At 40.0% G+C, this 26157-nt stretch overlaps 1 protein-coding gene across 4 annotated transcripts in view; it reads left to right on the top strand.

The window, feature by feature from the left end:
- The window catches only part of ASB7 (ankyrin repeat and SOCS box containing 7), a 57496-nt gene that overhangs the window by 17023 nt on the left and 14316 nt on the right, over window positions 1–26157 (top strand). For all 4 annotated transcript variants that reach the window (XM_070358819.1, XM_070358818.1, XM_005888960.2 and 1 more), the window contains one exon: window positions 20800–21405. In XM_070358819.1, coding sequence (XP_070214920.1) covers window positions 20800–21405 — 606 coding nt within the window. The remainder of the gene's footprint in view (window positions 1–20799; window positions 21406–26157) is intronic.

The raw sequence follows: 26157 nt of genomic DNA, 5'->3' as shown, positions 1-26157 counted from the left end.
CCTAGGTGAGTATGATACTGTTGTAAATTGTTCTCTAGTAAGCTTTAGTATCTGGGAGAGCAGATCTCCTCTCCCTCTTTAGGAATGTCTCGCTACTCTTTGTTGTTGTTGTCTCAGTTGCTACATTGTATTTGACTCTTTGTGGCCCCATGGACTACACCCTGCCAGGCTCCTCTGTCCCTGGGATTTCCCAGGCAAGAGTGGGTTTTCATTTCCTTCTGCAGGGGATCTTCCTGACCCAGGGATTGAACCCACATTTCCTGCATTGGCAGGCAGATTCTTTACCACTGAGCCACCTGGGAAGCCCTGTCTAATCTTATCACTTTGCATTTCCATATAAAATTTTAAAACAACAAAATTACATACTTTGCAGAAATCCCTCACTTATTCTTGTATAGCACCTTTTACTTCCTCCTTTTTCACGTTTCCTTAGTAGAATAAGAACTTTATGGAGTAGTTTTTTTTTTTTTATCATAAATGCATTTTTATTTTTATTTGAAAACAACTTAAATTTTTAGACAAATGATTTTAGTATATAAATTTGATTTTGTTTTTATACAGAATATAAAGATTTCCCTCATTGATCTTCCATGTGAAGGGTATTACAAGCCTGCATGGAGTAGTTTTTAAGAGCACATTATGTGTCCATTGGGGAACATAAATAGGAATGGAGCCCTCCTCCTGCTCTCCGCTCGCCTTGGCCCCGTGTGATGTTAGACACGCTCTGTATTTCGTCTTGGCCTGGCTTCTGATCACCAGACTAGTGCTGCCTGTTCAGCGTCTCCACACTCATGGCTCACAGTTCAGCATGAGCTGCTCCTTGACTGTGTTCTTCTGTAGTAAATGGCACCAAAGCTATGCCAGAAACCTAGAAACTATCCTTCTAAATAGTTGTCAGATCATTTCACTTCCTTTCATTGGAGGCACTGTCCTACCTCTGGGTAAGGAAACCTTATTCTCACCAGAATTCTTAAATGTCTCTTTCATCCCTGCTTCCAGTCAGCGCCCTCCCAGCCAGTCTCCAAATGGAGTGACCTCTTAAAAATGACAGTTAAAGTATGTCTTTTTAAAATCCATCAGTGGCCTCCCCCTTCTCTCGGGGCAGTTCTGAGTCCCTAATGTGACCTCGTGGCCCTGCAGCGTCTGCTCGTCTGCAGCGTCTCCTGGTTTGTCTCTGAGCCGCCCCTTCCCCTGGCCCATGCTGCCTCACTCACCTCTCCCCACGCTTCTCAGGGAAGCCTTCCCTCACCATCCAGACTTGGTCAGATCTCTCTGTGATATGGTACTGCTAGGCTCTGTACCTTTGTATTGTAGCTCCTGTCACAAGCAATGAAATAATAATTTATTTTATTAATAATATAATAAAATAAATTATTTTTGTAGTATTCTATTTAGTTCTGTTCTAGTTTGAGGCTTCGTGAGGACAGAACCCGTGTCTGTATTGTTCTCAGTGAGAGAGAGAAAGAAGAAATAAGCACCAGTTACCTAAGATAATTGTTCCCCAACTTTACAGAGACAAGGCTGATCCTTTTTTTTTTAATTATTACTATTAAAAAATACTGATTGAAATGGGCCAGTCTTCTGGTAGGATTAGAAAAGTGCCTGAATTCTTCATACCTGCTCTTTTCCTTAAACCACAGTTTCTTTAAGAGCTTTTAAACTTAGAGTTAGGTTGGCCCCATCCTGTTAATAAGCTTAGTTTGTGCTGGACATTAGGATGAAATGAAGTCAAAAATTCAAATACGGGGCAGGGAGAAATACACAGAAACAAGGGTTCGCTTTCCTCTCTCCCTCCTCCCTCCCCAACCTCTGTGCAAAGAGAGAGAATCTGCACAGATAGAGGAGGGGGAGGCGGCCAGTTGGCCACTTGTTCAGGTATTTATTCAGCAGGTATTTATTGAGTGCCTGACATATGCTAGGCTCTGGCCAGGCCCTGAGATGTGGACCTAATCATTATGTTCCACTTCTGATACTCCACAGTCTACTGGGGGGATGGATTTATAGCCAGCATTTGTTGAACATTTAGATTCTGCACAACTGTTCATGAGGTTAAGTAAGTAAGAAGTGTTTTTTCCACTGAGAAAACTGAGTCACAGAATGGTAAGTAATTTGTTCACCGTCAATTCACCTCATAAATTGATTCTGTATGACCTATAAGAAGACAATGCAGTCCCGAGAGACTGAACTGAGCACTGTTTATAAACCACCACCCACTGTTGTTGGGGTGGAGGTGGCGGGAGGGGCAGGGAAGGCCTGCTGGAGCAAGCGTGGTTTGGTTGCGGTCTTGAAAGGTGAGGCCATGTAGGGTCCTGGAAGGGTGGAGTTGTGGAGTTACTCCAAACTCAGAGGACACTGATGAAGGGTTGAAGGAAAAAGGGAGCATGTTTGGTTTTAGGAGCTGAGATTCAGCGTGATTGGAGCGCATCCAGTCATTTATTCTGGGGACAGTGGTGAGCCGTGTGACAGAGAGGAATGGGCGAAACAGATGTGTGCTGTGGAAAAGCTCACTGGTTGTAGCATTGTGAATTAGTGAAAGGGCGCTGCTGCCTGATCAGGACTGCAGCCTCATCTCCCTGAACCCCACACGTGTTTCCTGAGCACCTGCTTTGTGCCAGGCACTGTTCCGAGGGCTGGGACTACAGTAACAAAGGAAAGTCTCTACTGTCGCAACACTTACGTTTCAGTAACTGACAGTATACAATATCGAATCGTGAAGAGAAAAGAATCAGAGAAGGGGTAAAGAGGGACAGACTGCTGTTTTAAATTAGGTATTCATGGAAGGCCTCTAACGTGACATGTCAGCCGAGGCCTGAAAGAAATGAAGACCAAACCATGTAGGTATCTGGGAGAAAAGTGTTAAGTAAAACTCTAGGTTGGGAACATCTTAGCACTTTCAAGAAGAAGCCAGGAAGATGGTGGCTGGAGCAGAATGATGGGAGAGGGAACCAAACAGGGCTCAAGAGAGTCAGCCAACATGTTCTCTAGCTCCTAGACCTTTAACTTTGCTCTGAATGAGAAGGGAGGGGTGCCATTGACCACTTCTCAACTGAGGAATGATATGAACTTCCTGAAAGACTCACTCTGGCTGCTCTGAGAAAGACAGATTGTAGACGAGCAGGGGAAACATCAGAAAACCTCTTCAGTACTTTAAAATAGTTCAGGTGAGAGAGATCTGTGGCTTGGGCTACATGATAGCAGTGGGTGTATTGAGAAGTGAGTGGTCAGATTCTGGATATATTTTGAAAATGGAGACAACACGATGTGATGATAGATTGACTGTGAGGTGAGAGGAAAAGAAACCAAGAATAACTAAGGTTTGGGGGCTGAGGGTTTGGAAGAAAAGAGTTGTCATTTACTGAATGAGCCGGAGAAAGTTAGAGCAATTGGGAGGAGTTGGGGGTGGGGAAGACATAGATGTTTCATTTAAGCCTTTCACCCTACCAGAAATGTTTAATTTCAAGTGCATTAAAGGATTGGATCTTGCAGGTAAATCTGTACACCTGCACAGTGAAACTGCCAGTGAGTGAGCACACAGATCTATCAAAACTCAGAGCTCAGAAGTTGCCCTCTCTGTGCTGTGGTGACAGCGATGTGACTGCAGAAGGCAGCCTGGCTGGGGAACAGCTGTGTGACGTGTGCTTATGAGCAAGTTTGTATTACTAATACTGTCTGTATTCCAAAAGGGGGAAAAAGTAATAAGAGGCTGTCTTTAGTCTAAACCTGTGCTGTCTACAGCATGTGTAGCAGCAGGCATACCTCAGAGATACTGAGGGTTCAATCCCAGACCATCACAGTGAAACGAATGTTGCACTAGGGGGAGTCACACGAATTTTCTGATTTCCCAGTGTATATAAAAGTTATGTTTATACTATACTGTAGTCTGGGGACTGTCGAAAGAAAGAATGTGCATACTTGAGTTAAAAAATGCTTTATTGCTAAAAAATTGCTAGCCATCATCTGAGCCTTCAGTGAGTTATAATCCTTTTGCCAGTGGAGGGTCTTGCCTCATGTTGATGGCTACTGACTCATCAAGGTGGAGGCTGCTGAAGGCTGGAGTGGCTGTGGCAATTTCTTAAAATATGACAGAAATGAAGTTTGACCATCAATTAACTCTTCCTTTCACAAATTACTTCCCTATAGCCTGCACAAATGTTTGACAGCATTTTATTCACAGCAGAACTGCTTTCAAAATTGGAGTTAATTCTGTCAAACCCTATTGCTGTTTTATCAACTAAGTTTATGTAATATTCTGAAGTCTTTGTTGTGATTTCAACAACCTCCACAGCATCTTCACTTGAGCTTCCATCTTAAGAAATCACTTTCATTACTTGTCCCTGAGAAGCAACTCCTCATCTGTTAAAATTTCATCATGAGATTGCAGCAATTCAGTCACTCACGTCTTTAGGCTCCACTTCTATTTCTAATTCTCTTGCTAAGTAATCTGCAGTTCCTTCCTGCACTGGTCTTGACCCTCTCAGCGTCATCTGTGAGAGTTGGAATCAACATCTTCAAAACTCTTAATATTGATATTTTGTCCCCTTCCTATGAGTCATGAATGTTCTAAATGGCATCTAGAATGGTGAATTCTTTCTAAAAAATTTTCAATTTACTTTTCCCCCATCCATCAGAGGAATCACTGTCTATGGCATCTGTAGCCTTAGGAAATGCATTTCTTCAGTAATAAAATTTCATAGTCGAAATTACACCTTAACCCATGAACTGCAGAATGGATATTATGTTAGGCATGAAAACAACATTAATCTTACTTATAGCTCTATCATAGCTTTTGGATGACTAGGTGCATTGTCAATGAGCAGTAATATTTTGAAAGGAATCTTTATTTCTGAGCAGTAGTTCTGGGCTTTGAGCTTTATACATTCAGTAAACTGTATTATACACAGATGTACTGTCATCCAGGCTCTGTTGTTCCATTTATAGAGCATAGGCAGGGTAGTTTGATACAATTCCTAAGTGCCCTCGGATTTTGGAATGGTAAATGAGCACTGGCTTCAACTTAAAGTCACCAGCTGCTTTAACAAGAGTCAGCCTGTCCTTTGACGCTTTGAAGCCAGGCTTTCACTTCTCTAACTATGAAAGTCCTAGGTAGCCTCTTACTCCAATAACATTGAATCACTGTTGTTTAGTGTGGCCATCTTCATTAATTATTTTCTAGAGAATTTGCAGCAACTTTTCCATCAGCACGTGCTGCTTCATCTTACATTGTGATGTATGGAGATAGCCTCTTTCCTGGAACTTCATGAATCAACCTCTGCTAGCTTCAGACTTTTTTTTGTTTTTGAAGTTTCCTCACCTCTTGCAGCCTTCATATAACTGAAGCGAGTTAGGGCCTTCTCCAAATTAGGCTTTGGCTAAATTAGGGCATGTTGTGGCTGTTTTGATCTTCTGTTTGGCCCACTCAGACTTTCTCCATATGATAAAAAAGGCTGCTCCACTTTTTTATTATTCCTGTGTTCACTGGAGTAGCCCTTTTAATTTCCTTCAAGAATGTTTCCTTTGCATTCACATCTTAGCTAACTGTTTTGCACAAGAAGCTAGCTTTTGGCTTGTCTCAGTTTTCAACATCTTCCTCACTAAGCCTAATCATTTCTAGCTTTTGATTTAAAGTGAGAGACATGTGACTCTTCATTTTCAACAGTTAAAGGCCTGATCATTTGTGTCCCAGGAGATAGGGAGGCCTGAAGAGAGAGAGAGAGACTGGGGTTGGTGGAGCAGTCAGGACAGATACAACATTCATTAAGTTGACTGTCGTCTTATGGGTGTGTTTTGTGGCAACCCTAAATAATTGACATAGTCACATCTAAGATAATTGATCACCATAACAAATATAATAATGATGAAAAAGTTCGAAATATTTCAAGAATTATCCTAATATGATACAGGGAGACAAAATGAGCAAATACTGTTGGAAAATGGCACTGATTGACTTGCTGTAGGTGATGTTGCCAACTTACAATTTTTAAAAAACATAGTCGATATCTCTAACTGCAGTAAAGTGTAGTGCAGTAAAATATATGCCTGTATTTACAGTTAAGTTAAAAACTTCAGTTCCTCAGTCACACTATCCCTGTTTAAAGTGCTCAGTAGCCACATGTGACTAGTAGAACATAAAACGTTGGCCTGTGCATATAAGTAAGTGATATTTTGCTGTTTTACTTTCAAACATCCTGCTTCAAAATGATGAACACTTAGGATTTTATAAAGTCCAAAAATATCAGTGTTTCCAAACACAAATGTGATGCATATGGTAGTATCTTTGTCCTCATCCTGGTGGTCTTTCTGATGAGGTTAGTGTGCTGTTTGAATTATGGGGAAGAGTGTTTACCATAAGAGTGCACATTTTTAAGAAACCCATATTGTATTCATTTTCCCATTTTGAATCTTTCTAAAAATTCTAATACTACATTGAACATTTCAAGAGTGTAACAGTAAGAGACCCTATATTAGCCGGTGTGTGTGTTTATCTTCAGATTTAGTGTTTATGCAAACAGACCTGGAGGGCAGTCAGCTGAAGCTCTAGAAGTTAATTTCATAAAGCAGATCCCCAGAGTAAACTGAGAAAAGTGTCTCAGGTCTCCTCTTGGTACAGTAGGTAAAATCCTCTTGGTGAAACATAAGAAAATAAATGGGAGATAAGGGATTGGTCAAAGAAATTCATAGCATGATCATGAGAAGTTATTTTTGTTTTTCAGAAATGAAAGGTCTTACAAATGGTAATCCCAAATGTGATGAAATGGGGACATTGATGGTAGACATTTAGGAAAGCATTTGTGGAAAGAAGTTTAGTAGTATGTGTTAGATCCTGAGACTACTTTTATTTATTTATTCCAAGGAAGCAGCTTAAATGCAAGAATTTTTTCCTGTATGAAAATTTTACCCTTTATTATATGTAATTTTAAAAATGGAGGCATTTTCAGTGCCTAAATATAGAGGGAAAAATGATTAGACTATGATTACAGTTACATACATATTTTAAATGTATAGAAGGAAAGCTGAAAGCAGTCTGCTGTCACTGTGGACAGTAGTTATTGAGGAATGCTGTTTTTGCTTTGCTGCTTTTCTAAATATTCAGTTTTTCATTAGCAAAAAAGTAATGTTTCTTGGGGAAATCCTGTTTGGGAACATTACACCACCGGACTTTCTAGTTCTTTGTTCTGTGGTGAATTATTAGTCAAGTTTTAAGGATTTGTTTAGATTTTTTTCCTCCATCACTGTGCTTTTTTTCCTATAATGACACTCATGGCACATTGCATAGCTGTTTGTAGACCTTGAAGCAGTGTCTGTTCTTGTGCCACTTAGCTTTGCATTTGGTACTTTTAAAACTTTTACGAAGAGTAATCACATAAATAGCAAATTAAGGTGCGATGCCTATACATATATTTTGTAAAAACTAAGTTTCCCACTTTTAGAATTTTATAATGTCCAAAAGTATTTGAGCTTTTAAACACAGATGGGAAGCATATAATAACCTCTGTAAATATTCTGGTAATGTTTTTGACCAAATTAGTATATATATTTTAATCCTTAGAGCTACCAGTTTAAAAAAAAACAAAAGATAATGCAAAGAAGTATAGCTAGAACATCAATGGAGAAATTAAAATGGAATGCTAAAAATTGTTCTGATAATATTTTAAAAAAGGTATAAAGGAAAGAAGAGAGACTAGGAGACAAATGGAAAACAAATAATAAAATGGTAAGTTAAATCAATATATCAATAATTACATTAAACATTAATGGACAGAACACTCTGATGAAAATCTAGAAATTATCAGAAAGGTAAGTAGACAAAACTCAATTATATGCTGTTTACAAAGATATGCTTTAAAGGTACAGGCAGGTTGAAAGTAGGTAGATGGATGGTGTATGTCCTGGAAATACACCATGCAAACAGCAAGCACGTGAAAGCCTGAGAGGCCACATTAGTGGCATATGAAATAGATTCCAAGACATAGACCACTATCAGAACTAAACAGAGACATTTCATAGTGACAAGTGGGCACTTCACTAGGAGGAATAACACTCATAAAATGTGCCCGAAAAGGGAACTTCAAAATACATGAGGCAAAAAATTGACAATGAAAGGGAGAAATGGACAGTTTCACAATCTTGAATATTCTAACATTTCTCAGCAATTGATAGAACTAGATTTAAAATATCAATATCTAGAGAAAATCTTAAAAACATCATCAAACACATTGACATACTATTTTCGAAAATAGCATCCAACACCTTCAGAATGTACATTCTTTTTGTGTGCGTGTTATGGACACTGGGATAAACCATATGCTGCCAGTAAAGTGTCAGTAAAGGTTACAAGGCTGAAATCTTAAGGGTATATTCCCTAACTGCAGTGGAGTTCTATTAGAAATCAACAACAACAACATATCTAGGACAGCCTCAGACGTTTGGAAGTCAAATTTTGAGCTGAATGATAGAGAAAGCACAGCATACCAGAATTTGTGGGATATACTAGAGCAGTGCCTAGAGAGGAATTTATAGCTTTAAATGTTTGAATAGGAAAGACAAACCATCTTAAATCAGTTATTTTTTAACTTAAACTTGAAAAAGAAGAAGTTGAGCCCAAAGTGGCTATTCCCATTTTACTCTCTCTGCTCTCCACCAGGCTCTGTGTCACAGTATCATGAGAGCTGGAATCCTGCTTGATGGTGGAAGGGACTGACCTGATTTTGGAGCCCACGGAAATGCCCCATGCCTGGACTGCTGTTGAAAATAACCCTGGTCTTGATCTAGGTGGTAAACAAACTGCAAGCTTGTTTGACTTGCAGTGCAGCTACTTGACTGAGGCTCTAATACCAGTTGGGGCAAGCAACAGAGAAGACTCACATTTAACAAGAGACCTGACAAATGAGATAGCCATGTGGGCTTTGATAAGCTGCTGTGTATTCCTGGGAATTTGGAAGGCTGATGCATGTTTAAGAAAGACCAGAGAGGACCCCAGTTATCGACTCCTCTCTCATTGAACTTGAAGCCAGAAAATGAAAGCTGTGACATATTTGTAAATTGTCTGATTATTAAATGTGTGTATCAGCCTACACACAGACCTCCTTGGTAAAGGATGGAAGCTTTACTGGTTCAAATTGCTTAAGCACAATCTCTAACCAGTTACTGGTCAAATATAAGTTATTCCTGGGAGCAGCCCCTAGAAGCCCTGCTTTGATAGTAACAACTGAGCAGAGACACTGTATACTCTTAAGGAAGACAAACTATGTAGAATTAGTTTAGGCAATTCATTAAAACTAATAGTGACAGCAGCCAACCTAGAAGAGGTAAGGATCAAAATCCAAGGATGCTGTGATAGTCTAAGATGGTCAGTTTTCAGTAAAATCAAGAGACTTGCTAAGAAACCGAAATGTATTGCTCATGCATAGGAAATGAAACTAGCTAATACAAAATGTCTCTGAAGAGGCAGATGCTACATTTAACAAAATTTCAGGATAGCTATTATAAAGGTGTTCAAAGAACTAAGGAAGCCATGTTCAAAGAATGAAATGACAACATGTGACCATGACTCATCAAATAGAGATGATCAATAAAGAAATTGAAGCCCCAATATTGTGGCCACCTGATGTGCAGGGCTGACTCATTAGAAAAGACCCTGATGCTGGGAAAGATTGAAGACAGGAGGAGAAGGGGACGACAGAGGACGAAATGGTTGGATGGCATCCCCAATTCAATGGACATGAGTTTGAGCAAACTCTAGGAGATGGTGAAGGATAGGGAGGCCTGGCGTCCTGCAGTCCATGGGATTGTAAAGAGTCAGACAAGACTAAGCAACTGAACAACAACAACAATATATATACGGGAGTGTGTGTGTGTATATATATATATAATGTTTATATAAATTCTAGAATCAAAAGTACAATAACAAATGAATTCATTAGAGTGATTAGCAGAGATTTGAGCTTGCTCAAGAAGGAATTTGTGACTTTGAAAATTGATCAATAAACATTATCCAGTCTGAGGAACACACATAAAAAAGAATTTTGAAAAAGACAATAAGATATTTAAGATAGCTTATGATCAAAATAACTTATGTTTGACCAGTAACTGGTCAGAGGTTGTGCTTAAGCAATTTGAGGCAGTAAAACTTTTACTTTGCCAATGAGATCTGTATATTAGGTTTAGTAGACACAATCAGTAATCAGATAATTTACAGGTATGCCCCAACTTTCATTTTCTGGCCTCATGTTTAACCAGAGATGAGTAGATAACTGGGGTCCTCTCTGGTCTTTCTTAAGCATGCATCAGCCTTCCACGTTTCCAGGAATATGTGGCAGCTTATCGAAGCCCATATAGCTGTCTTATTTGCCAGGTCTCCTGTTACATGTGAGGTGATTCTCTCACTTGCTGTAAGCAGTGTCAGAGCCTCACTCAACGACCCTGCAGACCTGTGGAACATTATTAAGCATACCAACACATGCAAAGAAAGAAGTCCTTTTAGCTGAAAGAAAAGTACCATGTGTAATCCAAATTCACAGGACAAATAAAAATCACTGGTATAGGTAACTATGCATGTAAAAAACAGTGTGTTCATTCCTATTGCTATTATTACCTCCCAGTTTTAAGGTATTGGCCAGACCGTTCTCATCGGAGGCTTAACGGGGGAAGAATTTGCTTCTAAGCTCACTCAGGTTGTCATCAGATTAATTCCCTTGGTTGTATAGGACTGAGGGCCATAGCTGAAGGTTGCCAGTAGTTCTTAGAGGTAAACTGCAGATTCTTGTCCTGTGGGCTTTCCCAGCAAGACCCCTTAGTTCATGAAGGCAGCACGGAGAGTTGCAGTGAGTCTGCCAGCAAGATGGAGCCTCGTGTATCATAACATATGAAGTTGTGGCATTCCGTCACCTTTGCTAGGTTGTTTGGGTTAGAGGAAGTCCAGGTCCTGCTCATATGCGTGGGAAGAGATTTACACAAGGGCATGAGCATCAAGAGGCAGGGATTATGGGAGGGGCCCCCTTAGGAGCGTGCTGCCATAGACAATGTAAATATGTTTCCCCCTTTTCATCTCTTAAAAGACAATTATAAAACGGTTGTTGGGCTTATATAAAGATGTAATATATATGACAGTAACAGCGCAAAGGAAGGGAGAGGAAAGGCGGCTCTCAGGTTACAGTTTCTCTGTATTGCTGGAATTACATTCAAAGTAAGAATAGGAATGAAATAAACAGAAGAAAAGAAATCAGTGGAAATGAAAATAGACAAATCATGGAGAAAATTGATGAAACCAAGAAAAAGCTGGTTCTTCGAAAAGATCAATAAAATTGATAAACCTAAAGGTAGACTGATGAAGAAAACAAAAAAGCACATAACCAATAACAAGTATTAGGTTTTCACTACAGATCCTGTAGATACTAAAATGATAATAAGGAATATAATGAGCACCCTTCTGCCATTTAGAAGAAATGGACAGTTTACTTGAAATACACAAATAGCCAGAACTGACCCAAGGGAAAAACATAATAATTTAATCAGTTTACAACAAAGAAACTTAGTTCATAACTAAAACTACACTAAAAACCTTAGACCCGGCTGCCTTTTCTGTTGAATTATTTCAAATAATAAAGGCATAAACATTAACAAACAATGAGGAAATGATCCCAAACTTAAATTGTATAAAGTGTGTAGTACCCTGAAACCAAGTAAAGATATTTCAGGGAATGAAAACAACAGACCACTATCCGTTATGACAACAGATAGAAATACCCTTAACAAAGTACTATCAAGTCTCATTCACCATTATATAAAAAAGAATATATCACAGCTAAAGAGTGTTTATCCCAGGAATGCAAACTTTCCTTAATATCTGAAAACGTACTGAGTAATTTACCCTGTTAATAGAATAAAAGTAAATACCAAATGATCATTCCAATAGATGCAGAAAATGGAATCGACAATATGTTTTTCAGTTGCTAACTTGTGTCTGATTCTTTACGACTCCATGGACTGTAACCTGCCAGGTTCTTCTGTCCATGGAATTTCCCAGGCAAGAATAGTGGTGTGGGTAGCCATTCCCTTTTCCAGGGGATCTTCCTGACCCAGGAATTGAACTTGGATCTCCTGCATTGCAGGCAGATTCTTGATCATCTGAGCCATCAGGGAAGTGCTTCCCCAATTTTGAACCAGTCAGTTGTTCCATGTCTGGTTCTAACTGTTAAACACCCTTGAACTGCAAGGGTGCTCATTATATTCCTTATTGTCCTTTTAGTGTCTATAGGATCTGTAGTGAAAACCTGATACTTGTTGTTATTGGCTATGTGCTTTTTTTGTTTTCTTGACCCTATGGATTCTTGGGAGACAGGTAAAGTGGCCTGGTATTCCTGTCTTTCGAAGAATTTTCCAGTTTATTGTTAGCCACACAGTCAAAGGCTTTAGCATAGTCAATGAAGCAAAAGTTTTTCTGGAGTTCCCTTGCTTTCTCAATGATTCAGCAAATGTTGACAGTTTGATCTCTGGTTCCTCTGCCTTTTCTAAACCCAGCTTGTACCTCTGGAAGTTCTTGGTTCACATAATACTGAAGCCTAGCTTGAAGGATTTCAAGCATAACCTTGCTAGCATGTGAAATGAGCACAATTATATGGTAGTTGGAACATTCTTTGGCATTGCCCTTCTTTGGGATTGGGATGAAAACTGACCTTTTCCGCAGCGGTCCTGTGGCCACTGCTGAGTTTTCCAAATTTGCTGGCATATTGAGTGCAGCACTTTAACAGCATCATCTTGGAGGATTTGAAATAGCTCTGCAGGAATTCCATCACCTCCACTAGCTTTGTTCATAGTTATGCTTTCTAAGGCCCACTTGACTTCATACTCCAGGATGTCTGGCTCTAGGTGAGTGACCACACCTAGAGCCAGACCACACCATGAGGTTATCCAGGTAGTTAAGACCTTATATAGTTCTTTGCAATCTTGCCACCTCTTCTTAAACTCTTCTACTTGTGTTAGGTCCTTAGTGTTTCTGTCCTTTATCGTGCCCGTCCTTGCATGAAATGTTCGCTTGATATCTCTAGTTTTCTTGTAGAGAAAACTAGCAGCTTCTTGTAGCTGCTACTGCTGCTGCTAAGTCGCTTCAGTCGTGTCCGACTCTATGCGACCCCATAGATGGCAGCCCACCAGGCTCCCCTGTCCCTGGGATTCACCAGGCAAGAACACTGGAGTGGGTTGCCACTTCCTTCTCCAATGCATGAAAGTGAAGTCGCTCAGTCGTGTCCAACTCTTTACGACTCCATGGACTGCAGCCCACCAGGCTCCTCCGTCCATGGGATTTTCCAGGCAAGAGTACTGGAGTGGGGTGCCATTGCCTTCTCTGAGAGATCTCTAGTCTTTCCCATTCTGTTGTTTTCCTCAATTTCTTGGCATTGTTCATTTAACAAGGCTTTCTTATCTCTCCTTGCTGTTCTTTGAAACTCTCCATTCAGCTGGGTATATTTTTCTCTTCTTTCCTCAGCTATTTGTAAAGCCTTCTCAGACAACCACTTCTTTTTCTTTGGGATGGTTTTGGTCACTGCCTCCTGAACAGTGTTATGAACCTACATCCATAATTCTTCAGGCATTCTGTCTACCATATCTAATCCTTGAATCTATTCATCACCTCCACAGTGTAATCATAAGGGATTTGATTTAGGTCATATCTGAATGGTCTAGAGGTTTTCTCTACTTTCTTCAATTTAACCTAAATTTTGCGATAAAGAGCTCATTATATGAACCACAGTCAGCTCCAGTTGTTTTTACTGACTGTATAGAGCTTCTCAATATTTGGCTGCAAAGAACATAAATCTGATTTTGGTATTGACGCTGGTGATGTCCATGTGTAGTGTTGTCTCTCGTGTTGTTGGAAAAAAGTGTTTTTTATGACCACTGTGTTTTCTTGGCTCTGTTAATCTTTGCCTTGCTTCATTTTGTACTCTGAGGCCCAACTTGCCTGTTGTTTCAGGTACCTTTTGACTTCCTACTTTTGCATTCCAGTCTCCTGCGTTGAAAAGGGCATCTTTTTTTCATGTTAGTTCTAGAAGGTGTTGTAGGTCTTCACAGAAACAGTCTACTTCAGCTTCTTTGGCATCAGTGGTTGGGGCATAGACTTGGATTACTGTGAAGTTGGATGTGAAATGAACACATTTCCTTGAAAATGAACCAAGATCATTCTGTCATTTTTGAGATTGTACCCAAGTACTGTGTTTCAGATTCATTTGTTGACTGTGAGGGCTGTTCTGTTTCTTCTAAGGGATTTTTGCTCACAGTAGTAGATGTAATGGTCATCTGAATTAAATTCTCCCATTCCCGTCCATTTTAGTTTACTTATTCCTGAGATGTCAGTGTTCTGTTTGGCCATCTCTTGCGTGACCACATCCAATTTACCTTAACAGTGGACCTAACATTCCGGGTTACTGTGCAATACTGTTCTCTACTGTATCAGACTTTGCTTTCACCACCAGATACGGCCACAACTGTGTGTCATTTCCACTTTGGGCCAGGTGCTTCATTCTTTCTGGAGCTGTTAGTAATCGCCCTCCACTCTTCCCCAGTAGGATACTGGACACCTTCCAGCCTGGGGGGTTCGTCTTCTAGTATCATCTCGTTTTGCCTTTCATACTGTAGATGGGGTTCTCCAGGCAAGAATATTGGAGTCGGTTGCCACTTCTCTGGTTGACTACGTTTTGTCAGAACTCTATACAATGATCTGTCTGTCCTGGGTAGCCCTGCACGGCATGGCTCATAGCTTCATTGAGTTATGCACGTGTCTTCACCACAACAAGGCTGTGATCCATGAAGGGGTTGACAGTATAGTATACCCATTAATCATAACACTCTTAGCAAGCCAAAAGCAGAACATAACTTCCAAACCCTAAAGAGAGGCACTTGTGGAAAGCTACAAGTTTTCCGAAGACTACAGAATTACATCATAGTAAATGAACTGCTGAATGCTTTCCCTCTAAGATCAGGAGCAAGGCAAGTGTACATGTGTTTACTACATTTATTCAACATTTTGTTATTCAAATAAAAGTCCTGGAATTGGAAAGGAAGAAGTAAAGCTGTCTTTATTTGCAGAGAACATAATTGTGTATTTAGCAAATTGTAAGAAATCTACAAAGATGTCTAGAACTAAAAAGTGAATTTAGCTAGATTACAGAGTATATAGGTCAATACATAAAAATCAGTTTTACTTCTCTATACCAGCAAATAACATTTAGAGAATAAAATGTAAAACAATTCATTATAATAGCAACAAAGTTCAGTAATAAATGTATTGAAAGATGTGCAATACTTAATACACTGAAAAGTACAAAACATCGCTGAGGGAAATTAAAGAAGACCTGAATATTCAGAAAGGTGTTCTGTATTCACAGTTTAGAACAATAAATAGTATTTAGATAATTTGGAACAGGTTTACATTTTTGAAATATTTAGCATATTCCAATCAATATTTTTACAGGCCTGTTTGAAGAAATTGATGGGTTGGTTCTAAATTTATTGGCCAAAAGAGTTTTAAAGAAAGTTTGAGGATGTTACCTGCTATCAAAACTTACTATAAAGCTCCAGTGTCAAGATAATCACGTATTGGTATGTGGATACAGTTTTAGATTGGTGAAACAGAATAGAGTTCAGAAATACATCCACACTTTATGGTAAACTGTTTTGTGGCAAAGGCACCAGGACAAATTTGTTTGTTGTTCAGTTGCTAAGTTGTGTCTGACTCTTTGCAACCGCATAAACTATAGTGCCCCAGGTTTCCCTTTCCTTCACTATCTCCTGGAGTCTGCTCAAACTCAGGTCCATTGAGTCAGTGATGCCATCCAACCATCTCATCCTCTGATGCCCCCTTCTTCTCCTGTCCACTATCTTTCCCAGCATCAGGGTATTGGAGCTTCAGCATCAGTCCTCCCAGTGAATATTCAGGGTTGATTTCCTTTAGGATTGACTAGTTTGATCTCCTTGCTGTCCAAGGGACGCTCAAGAGTCTTCTCCAACACCACAATTCAAAACCATCAATTCTTCAGCATTCAACCTTCCTTGTGGTCCAGCTCTCACATCTGTACATGACAACTGGAAAAGCCATAGCTTTCACTATGTAAACCTTTGTCAACAAAGTGATGTCTCTGCTTTTTAATATACTGTCTAGTTTTATCATAGAAATGAGCAAGCATCTTTTAATTTCATGGCTGCAGTCACTGTCCGCAGTGAGTTTTTAGCCCAAGAAAATAAAATCTGTCACTGTTTCCACTTTTTCCCCTTCTATTTGCCATAAAGTGATGGGACCAGATGCCATGATCTTTTGTTTTTTCAGTGTTGAGTTTTAAGCCAGCTTTTTCACTCTCCTCTTTCACCCTCATCAAGAAGCTCTTTAGTTCACTACTTCCTCTTCACTTTCTGCCATTAGAGTGGTATCATCTGCATATCTGAGGCTGTTGATATTTCTCCTAACATCTTGATTCCAGCTTGTGATTCATCCAGCCTGGCATTTTGCATGATATATTCTATATAGAAGTTGAATAAGCAGGGTTACAGTGTATAGCCTTGACGTGTTCCTTTCCCAGTTTTGAATCAGTCTGTTGTTCCATGACTGGTTCTAACTGTTGCTTCTTGACCTGCGTACAGGTTCTCAATAGACAGGTAAGATGGTCTGGTATTCCCATCTCTTTAAGCATTTTCCTCAGTTTGTTGTGATCCACACAGTCAAAGGCTTTAGTGTAGTCAATAAGCAGAAGTAGGTAAATGTTTTTCTGGAATTCTCTTGCTTTTTCTGATACAGCAGATGTTGGCAATTTGATATCTTGTTCCTCTGCTTTTTCTACATTCAACTTGTACATCTGAAAGTTCTTGCTTCACGTAAACAAATGGTGCTTGAACAAATAGACACTTATATGAAAAATAATGAACCTTGATCTGATGTTACACTCTGCGCCAAAACCAGTTAGCAGTGGATCATTGCTCTAAATATAAATGTTAAAGTTATGAAACTTCTAGAAGAAAACACAAAATCTGTGATTTTGTGTTAGGCAAAGATTTCTTAAACAGGACACAAAATGCACAAGCCGTCAAAGAAAACAAATACTATAGACTTCATCAAAATTTAAAATTTTTTCTCTTCCAAAGACACATTATATAAAGTGAAAAGGCAAGCAGTAGACTAGGAGAAAATACAAGACAAAAGGGCTTGTATCCAGAATATGTACACAGTTGAGTTTTAAACTCAGTCATGAGTAAAAGTACATAATAAAAATGGGTAAATGATTTCAAGGACACTCCACAAAAAGAAAGTATATAAATAAGCCCAATATCACTAGTCATTGGGGAAATGTATGTTAAAATCCCAGTAAGTTACCACCTTATACTCAACAGAACTGGTAGAATTAACATTGCTAATAATGCCAAGTATTAGTGAAGATGTAGAACATTCGGAATTCTCATACATTGCTAGAGGGACTGTAATATTGTGTAGTCATTTAGAAAAAGTTTGGTGCCCTTTTTAGGTTAAATTTACATTTAGGGATTCTTAAGGGGCTCAGTGGTAAAAAAAAAAAAAAAAAAAGATCCTTCTGCCAGTGCAGGAGATGTGGGAGACGCAAGTTCGATGCCTGAGTCGGGAAGGTCCCCTGGAGGAGGAAGTGGCAACCCACTCCAGTATTCTTGCTTGGAGAATTCCATGAACAGAGAAGCCTGGTGGGCTACATTACAGTCAGTGGGGTCTCAAAGAATTGGACACAAGTGAGCTACTAGTTGCTCAGTCGTGTCTGATTATGTGACCCCATGGACCAGCCTGCCAGGCTCCCCTGTCCGTGGAATCCTGCAAATGTACATTTAACATGTGACCCTGCACGTCTCTCCTAGGTAGTTTCCCAAATGAAATGAAAACATAGCCACAAACAGACTATGTGAATGTTCACAGTAGTGTTGCTTATTATAGCCTAGGAATAACCTATTTGTCCATTTGCTAATGATTGTATAAATGAACTGTATATCCATAGTATGGAATATTGTTCAGCAGTACAAAGGGATGAACTTTTGATGAGCAACAACAACATGGGGATGAATTTCAAAAGCATCACAATGAATGAAGTAAGTCAAATGCAAAAGCCTAATACTCTAGGAAATTCTAGAAAGGCAAAGCATTAGTAGTTGCCTGGGGCCTAGAGTCTGGGCAGGGAATTGACTATAAGGGGCAGGAAGGAGCGTTTTAAGAGGATGGGAATATTGTGGTTGTGGTGGTAGTTACATGACTATATAATTCATCAGTTTATCAACCTGTATACTTGAAATGTCTCAGTTTTATTTTACTGCAGTAAAGCTGTTGGAAAGAAATCATTGGTAGGGAATGTTTCTCTGCTTTTATTTATGTATATTGCTAAACTTTTCAATAGGTTTAAATGGGTTTTTTGAGACTTCTGGAATTTGTATTAAATACGTGCACGTGAGGGGAGAAAGCTTGCTGAAGTGAACACAGTTATAAGGTTGATGGGGCTGCTGTGTTTGGTGTTCAGGGAAAGCTTTTCTGATGAAGAAACATTTGAACAGACACCGATGAAGTGAATTCAGTTAAGTCAAAGAAAGTCTTGCCTGTTTCTTATAGAATTTTATGTTTTGTAGTTTCTACTACTCCATTTAAGATTTTTTCTTATTGCATTGGCTAATAATAATTTTTGTTTTCATCTTTGTCTTATATTTTCCATGTTAATTTCTTGAGAAAAGTAACTGTACAGATTTTACGTGTTGTTAACCTACAGTCTTCATTCTATGCTTTGTTTCCAGTATGTGCTCAAATCATGCATTTTTATGGTTTTTACTTAGAATAAACAGATCATTGCTGTATTTGTTAATATTTGTTTTTCCTAGCTCAGTATAGCACTGAATTATAAGTAGAACCAAAAAGAAAAAAAAAAAAAACCCTAAAGTGAAAAACCAAAGATGAAAGTGCAGGTTCATGTAACATAATTTTAATTTTACTGTAAAATAACACATGAGACTATTTGCTGGCACCTTTAAAGGTGCCCATGGTAGATGAAAGGTGGGAGAAGTGAAAGTATTCTTGAATTTCACTAACAGGAGACAATATTTGGAAGCAGTTGATTGGTTGGGTATAGATTAAGAAATGACTGTCTTGGCAAGATTTACGGTTTTGTTTGAATAATAGAGGTTCTTTTAGATTTCATGCCTGTCCTCACTTACTCTAGATAAGTAAGGTATCTGAAAAAAAAACTTGAGGGCATCATCTGTCAAAATGGAAACATTAGGAGCCCCTGTTCACATCTTACCAGTAGATGGCAGCAATGTGCTTTGTTTAAATGTTCTTGCTTTTATTTTTTTTTTTAAGTCGCAACTTGAATATATACTATATAGTTTTCTTTTAGTGAAGAGCAGGGCAGATACGATACCCTTTTTTTCTTTAAACACATAAAAGTCTTATTACTGTTGTGTAATATCAGTTTATATGAAATAATTTTAGAAATTCAACTGATATAACTTAGCTAAAAAGTGCTAACATTGTATAGCTTTTGTTGTAACTATTTCTTAATTGAAATTTGTATTTTCCACAGTATTATTACTATTTTACGTATACTTTTCTGCCTCATAAGTTTTTCTAAGAGCCCAAACTGTCATAAAATGTTATAGAACTAAAAAATATTTTTACTAAACAATACATGAGTGTTTAATCATGTAACTGTGGAGGCTTTTTATTTGTTTGTTTGAAAAACACTTGTGAATTTTTCTCTTTCATGAACAAACGAAGAATTAAGAGTGACTTTTATAAGAAGAAAGCATTTTACTCTTAGACAGTTAGGTCCAATCAGCTATCTTCGCATGGACTTGCCAGCCTCCAGGAAGCAAGTGACCTGCCTGCAGTGAATAAAGGTTCTTTCCCCTCTTCTGCCCCCTGCCCAGGAAGGCCAGTTGGATGAGAGCGGTGCAGAACTGACTCTCAGCTTTAGGAAGGATTGGGGACAGGGGACAGAAGTCTCTGGCTTGAGGAGTCACATAGCTGATAAGTCATTTTAGTTTCTGTCTTCTCTTTTATTTCTTTCTTCCAGAAATCTGTTGATTTAGAAGAGAGGTTTGGAACTGTTTTAGAAAATAATATTTACACAGTGCTGAGGTTTCTCCCAATTTTTCACACAATGTGTGCTGCCTAATTCTTAAAAACTCCAGAGTTCTTGTAAAACAAAGAATTCAGAATAGACTTTTATCTTATAGAAACATGATTTATCAAGATCTCTTAACATATACCTTACATACTTTGGAATTTTTATAGACCACAAATAACTTTTTTTTTTTTTTTTTTACCTAATATACCCTAAAATAACACAGTCTGCCAGACCACAGTACATCCGTAATTTAGAGCAGCAGATGTTGCTACACATGCTTCTTTTTAAGACCAAGAAGGAGCACAAGAGAAAATAAAACAAAAAGTTCAAAACAGAAGAGAAACATGAAACAGTGCAGAGATGAGGGAGTTGGGAGGCCAAGGGCGGCTGGTTAGATTAGCAAAGAGAAGGGATGTGGTGATCAGAGCTCTGTGTTTGCTGTATTTATCTTTTAAATGCTTTGTAAGTCATTTGCTCATCCTGTTAATCCAGGTTTGATGGCTTTCTACTAAAATTTATTTTCCATTAAAACTACTTCAATTAAGCTGAAGCAAGAAGGACTTGATACTCATTATGTGTTTAATCATTCCGCATTTTATGTGGGAATTGGCTAAGATGTGCTGTGCCATGGCAGAGTTGTTGCTTTTTCTCCCAGAGTCTGCTAATATTTTCATTTTGGTTTTAACTCTAGCTGATCCCACAGTTAAGGACTTAATCGGAGGCTTCACTGCTCTTCATTATGCAGCCATGCATGGCCGGGCCCGGATTGCACGCCTGATGTTAGAATCTGAATACAGGAGCGACATTATTAATGCCAAAAGCAATGATGGCTGGACTCCCCTTCATGTGGCCGCTCACTATGGTAGGGACTCATTTGTCCGACTCCTACTGGAGTTCAAGGCTGAGGTTGACCCGCTCAGTGATAAAGGTACAACGCCGCTTCAGCTCGCCATTATCCGAGAGCGGTCAAGCTGTGTGAAAATCCTCCTGGACCACAACGCCAACATCGACATTCAGAACGGTTTCCTGTTGAGATACGCTGTGATTAAAAGCAATCACTCTTACTGCCGAATGTTCCTCCAGAGAGGAGCAGACACAAACTTGGGTCGCTTAGAAGACGGACAGACTCCTTTACATTTGTCTGCCCTTAGGGACGATGTGCTCTGTGCACGGATGTTATATAATTACGGAGCGGACACGAACACAAGGAACTATGAAGGACAGACCCCATTGGCTGTTTCAATAAGCATTTCTGGAAGTAGTCGGCCGTGTTTGGATTTCTTACAAGAAGTCACAAGTATGTAATTTAATTATTGCTATTATTACATTTAAAAAATTTTTTTTGCATCTTCTGAGGAGCTTAAGGTGTTTTTACAACTTAAAATGACCAGATGTTAATGATTCTTGTTAGCCCTGCTCATTCCACTCGTGTGAAATGAAAAAGAAAGCTCTGTATCACAGGATTTTATAAAAATAATCAATTGTGTTACTAAAAGTAAATAGGCATAGATAGGATGAGAGAAAAATTGGCCAAAAGGATGCAGAGAGAAGAATTTTTTAAATTAACCGAGATCAATACTAGAACAGGGCATTTCCTACCAGTCATAAACATAGTCTTTCCAGGCTTTATGAAATTGAGAATGAGGAATTAGAAGGAGAATTTTGGATCTTAGCATCCTTCGCTATGGAAGTGTCTTAGAATGTGTGCTTTATTCCTAAGCTGTGCTCGTGTTTTATCATTCCGTTTCTGCTTCTTTACAGTGTGAACACACATGGAATGGAATAGCAGTGTTATTTGTTAGGCATCCTAGGAGTGCAGATTAAGGATGCTAGAAATTAGAAATGGTTGTAAGGAAAAGTTTGTTCCCAGTAGGAGATTTGGTGCCACTGTCCCTGGCCCACACAGGACCGTGTAACCGGCCTGTTTTCCTGTAGGCGCTTTTTTTTTAGCCACGAAGTGTGTGGCCCGCTGCGTTAATGGTGCGTGTGTGTTGTTTTTCGGATGGAGGAATTGGTTTGTGTGGAGCAGCCACCCTCTCCTCTCTGACTTCCTCGTGGGTACTCTCAGAGCTTCATATTCAACATGAAGCTATCGTCTGTAAACGCAGCCTTTGTCTACCATACTTTTTAATGAATTCCCCTTTCCTCAACTAATTTTTATGTTTCATTCATTGTTATAGAAGAAGAAAGATGTTCTAGGTCCCAAGTAGTAGAGGATTAGGAACTTACCTGACCTACTTGTAAATAATCCACTGTCCTCCTTGGAACTGAATTTGGGAGTAGAAAATTTATGAAGAAATGAGGTATAATTTGGATTTTGTTTATTCATAATAAAGACAGGATGAAATTATTACCAGTGAGTATATTCAGACTCAAGCATTAAAAAAAAAAATGACACTTAGGATCTAACCCGTGCTGTCCACAGAACGTTCAGTGATGACGGGAATGGCCTCTGTGCTGGCCACTGTGGTAGCCACTGGCCCCATGTGGCTGTTGAGCACTCATTTTGTGGCAAGTGCCACACAGGAAATGGATTTTATTGTATTTATAAATTATTTAAATATCCGCAAGTGTTGACTTCTTCAGCACAGATGTGCCTGCCTTGGAGGAGGTATTTTGGGCTGTCTGGTAGGTGAGCCCTTGTAGAACGCTTTTGAGACACAGTGATGTACTCAGAGACAGGAGGTGTGTGTGCTGATTGCTCCCCGGTGGCTTCAGATCCAGGCCATATTTTAGGAAAAGACTGCAGCAAAAGTTCACTGCTGATTCTTTCAGCAAATATTCCAGTAGTTTTCATTTACAGACTGATAGGGGTGTTGGTGTTGTGAAAGATACAATTACTCTTGGACTTGAGGTTAGAATTCTGTCCTGGTGTATAGCCTATACAGTGTATCTTACACATAGATTCTGAGTGTCGTCTTGTTGTTGTTGCTTTAACTTTGATACTAGATTACTTGGCTGCCTTCAGGAAGGCATGTTACACACATAAATGCTGCAGCCTGTTAAATACTTTGATCAGTGGTTAATGGCGTAGACCAGGACTCAACTGACTAGACTTCGCTCCAGCCCTAACTCTACCACGGACTACTTGTGGCCTTGGGTGTGTTTGCTAACTGCTCTGTGCCTCAGTGTCCTTATCTTAAAATTAGGGTAATCATATCTGTCTTATAGGCTTGTTGTGAGGATTGAATAGTTAATACGTATAAAGCACTTAAAACAACACTTGGCACATTATAAGTGCTGTGTTTTTGTTTTTTTTTTTAAATAAAGTATTAAATGAAGGTGGATGCAGGGCCTGACTTGCTACCTACAGATTGAATCCCTTAGATTCTTATTCTACCTTGCCTGTTTTCAGCTCTTTAAACTGTGGTGCGGTCTGCATGTGGAGACAGGCGGCCAGAGGGGATGGGAGAAGCCGGCCCTTTGGAGCTGCTGAGCTCCACCATGGAGTGCTGCTGGAGAGCAAGTGATGAGTTAAAAAGAGATTCACACGTACCTTTAAAATTAGGGCGGATAGAAAAATTGACAGGCCTGCCTCTTTGTGTTTGAGTTCTCTGCTGCACCTGGAGCAAAGCCGTGCACCTAGAAGGTCTGCAGAAAAGGTAGATTGGCTGACTGCAACCATAAGGATGGTGGCTTAGCAAACTTGGGATGCTTTTCAGAAGCAAAGGAACACCTGTCCTTGGAAGGCTGCAGTTAGCCTCTGTCTTCAGATGCTGCGACATGATTCATTACCTCTTGACTTTGCCATCAGTGGTGTTTTCTGCCAAAAGCAAATGAAGTGTTTCTGCTTCACCTGTGCATTATTTATGAGGTTTTCTTTTTCCTAGTGTGCTGGAAGGACCGACTGTAACTGATGGCTCACTGGAGCTCTGTACTGGCTCTCTTGAAAACCAGAGTGAAAGATGGTTGGGTGGTTCAGGGAGCATCAGGTTAAATCCCTGAGTTCCTTCCCACCTGTGCTGCTGCCGACCCCTGCTCCCTCAGCCCCACGTCCTCAGCCTCTGATCTGAAAACTCAGACTCCTGAGGTGTAAGAACAGCGAAGGCACTTGGTGGTCTTTGTTCGGGGCCTTATTAATTTTCATTGTTCCATTGACTACAGAGCACATTATTTAAATCGGAAGAGCTCAGAACAGTCATAATCTTAGAATCTAAAAGCTGTTGTGGCTTTTTAGAAAAATTGCCATAAAACCTCTGATACACACTCCATAAAAACAGGGCAGGTCAAGTGGCTTAGTTACAGAGTAGTATCTGCAGGTGCCTTGTTGATCACAGTAGAGGGAGAAGCCACAAAAAGCTGCTATTACTCTACAGACAGACTTCCAGAAACCTCTGCCTTCTTGAATGTCCGGAACTCATTGTGGTCTCCTCCAGAAAGCCAGTCGACTGAAGGAGCAGCTTGTTTGTGCCCGGAAATAATGAATACCAAAAAGAGCCAAAGATCATACCTAGAGCATGAGCATCACCTTGCTGAGGGAAAGCTGTTTCCTCCTTAGAGAAGCTAGTTTTTGGTCTCTTAGTTCTTTTACTAGGAAAAAAGAAAACGCAGAGAGAGTGGAGCAAAAACTAAAGACACAGTAAGTGAGATCAGTGAAGATGTGACCGGTGACAGGAAGAAGTGGCGGTGATGACAGGCAGCAGCAGGCATCCTGCTGGAGACCCCTTACGGAGGCCTGCTGAGAACACTCATTCTGAGGGCCGTGCCAGTGCATGCCGTTAACTAGAGTAATTTGTATGTGCAGTTTGCACAAACACCATTTAGAGCTAAGAGGATCACGGAAATTGTGGCATATAGGAAGGGGCAGAAATTCTCTAGCTGAAGAGCAGAGATTGTAGGAATGTTTGTCCAATTCAAAAGAAAAAAATTAACATTTATGCACAAGAAATGGCAAGCACAAGAAAATGTTAAAGGAGGTACAAGACCAAAACTTCAAGAAAGATTGCTTTGTAAGGAAAACTTCCCTTGAGGAAATGGTTTAATAATAATGAAAACCTCCCTGAGCAATTGGATTGTAAGCTGGTGCTCTTTTCCCCTTGTCAGCTCCCTGCCCTACAGTGTAAATTTCCCTAGTCAAAGAGGTGTTCAGAATATGAAAGTCTTTTAGGAAAGAGAAAGTCCATGAGAAAAGTTTTGTCCTTTCCGCTGTTTCCTGCCTTATCCCCCCAAATACCCACACTTTGGTGAGAGGACCGTGGTGGGGGGATCAGAGAAATGTTTATTCTCCGGGTGGGCTAGGACTCTGGTGAGGTCTTTCCCTTGGTGAGCAAACGTTTGTTGTGAAGTTTCCTGAGTGTCCATCAGGCCAGTGTTCACACCCTCCTCCTGCCAGAGCCACCAGGGGTCTCTCCCTGTGAAAAGGGGTCCCTGAAAGGACCCCTCAGAACACGTGAGCGGTTCCTAAGACTGTGGCTCTCCCTCCCAGGCTGGGCCACACACAGAGCTTGACCGCTTGTCTAAAGGACCATTTAAGTGTTCCTCTAGTTTGTGGCTCCAGTAGCTTCTGCCCTAAGTGCACCGATTTCAGCTCTGATTCTAGATCTGTCTCTTTCTCCAGATTCTATGGTGGAGGTTTGCCCTATACATCCATTTACTGATGGGTCCTAGATACGCCCTTGATGAGTTTGTTCAGCTTTTTCTTCTTGTAGGGACTGGAGTGATTATGATTACTTCAAGTTCTCTTTTATGTTGGAGCTGAAACCAGAAGTTTGTTCATTGTTTTTATCATTTTTCACTTACATTGTGAACGCAGTCCCTAGGCCTGAGCAGCGTTTGCCCTCTTGGGTTCAGCGGCCCGTGTCTCCCTCACGGCACCCCACGGATTCTCAGCGGGGCCTGTGTCTGGTTGCTGTTGCGTCAGCTGCGTCCTGTGGCGGGGAGAGCAGACAGTGGGCTCTTGCCCTAGCATCTGACTTACCTGATGCACTTGGGCTGGCCGCCTGGCCTTCCACCCTCCCCACGGATCTGTGGCCTCCTCTGAAAATTGGGGGAATCAGAGTCTGTGGGGTCCCTTCTTTTAAAAATTCTTGCCAATAACCACTCTTAAAGG

This window comes from Bos mutus, chromosome 21 (assembly GCF_027580195.1).
Source record: "Bos mutus isolate GX-2022 chromosome 21, NWIPB_WYAK_1.1, whole genome shotgun sequence".
In the NCBI taxonomy this organism is placed as follows: Eukaryota; Metazoa; Chordata; class Mammalia; order Artiodactyla; family Bovidae; genus Bos; species Bos mutus.
The sequence above is the reverse complement of the archived record's forward strand: the minus strand, read 5'-3'. Positions and strand labels throughout refer to the sequence as shown.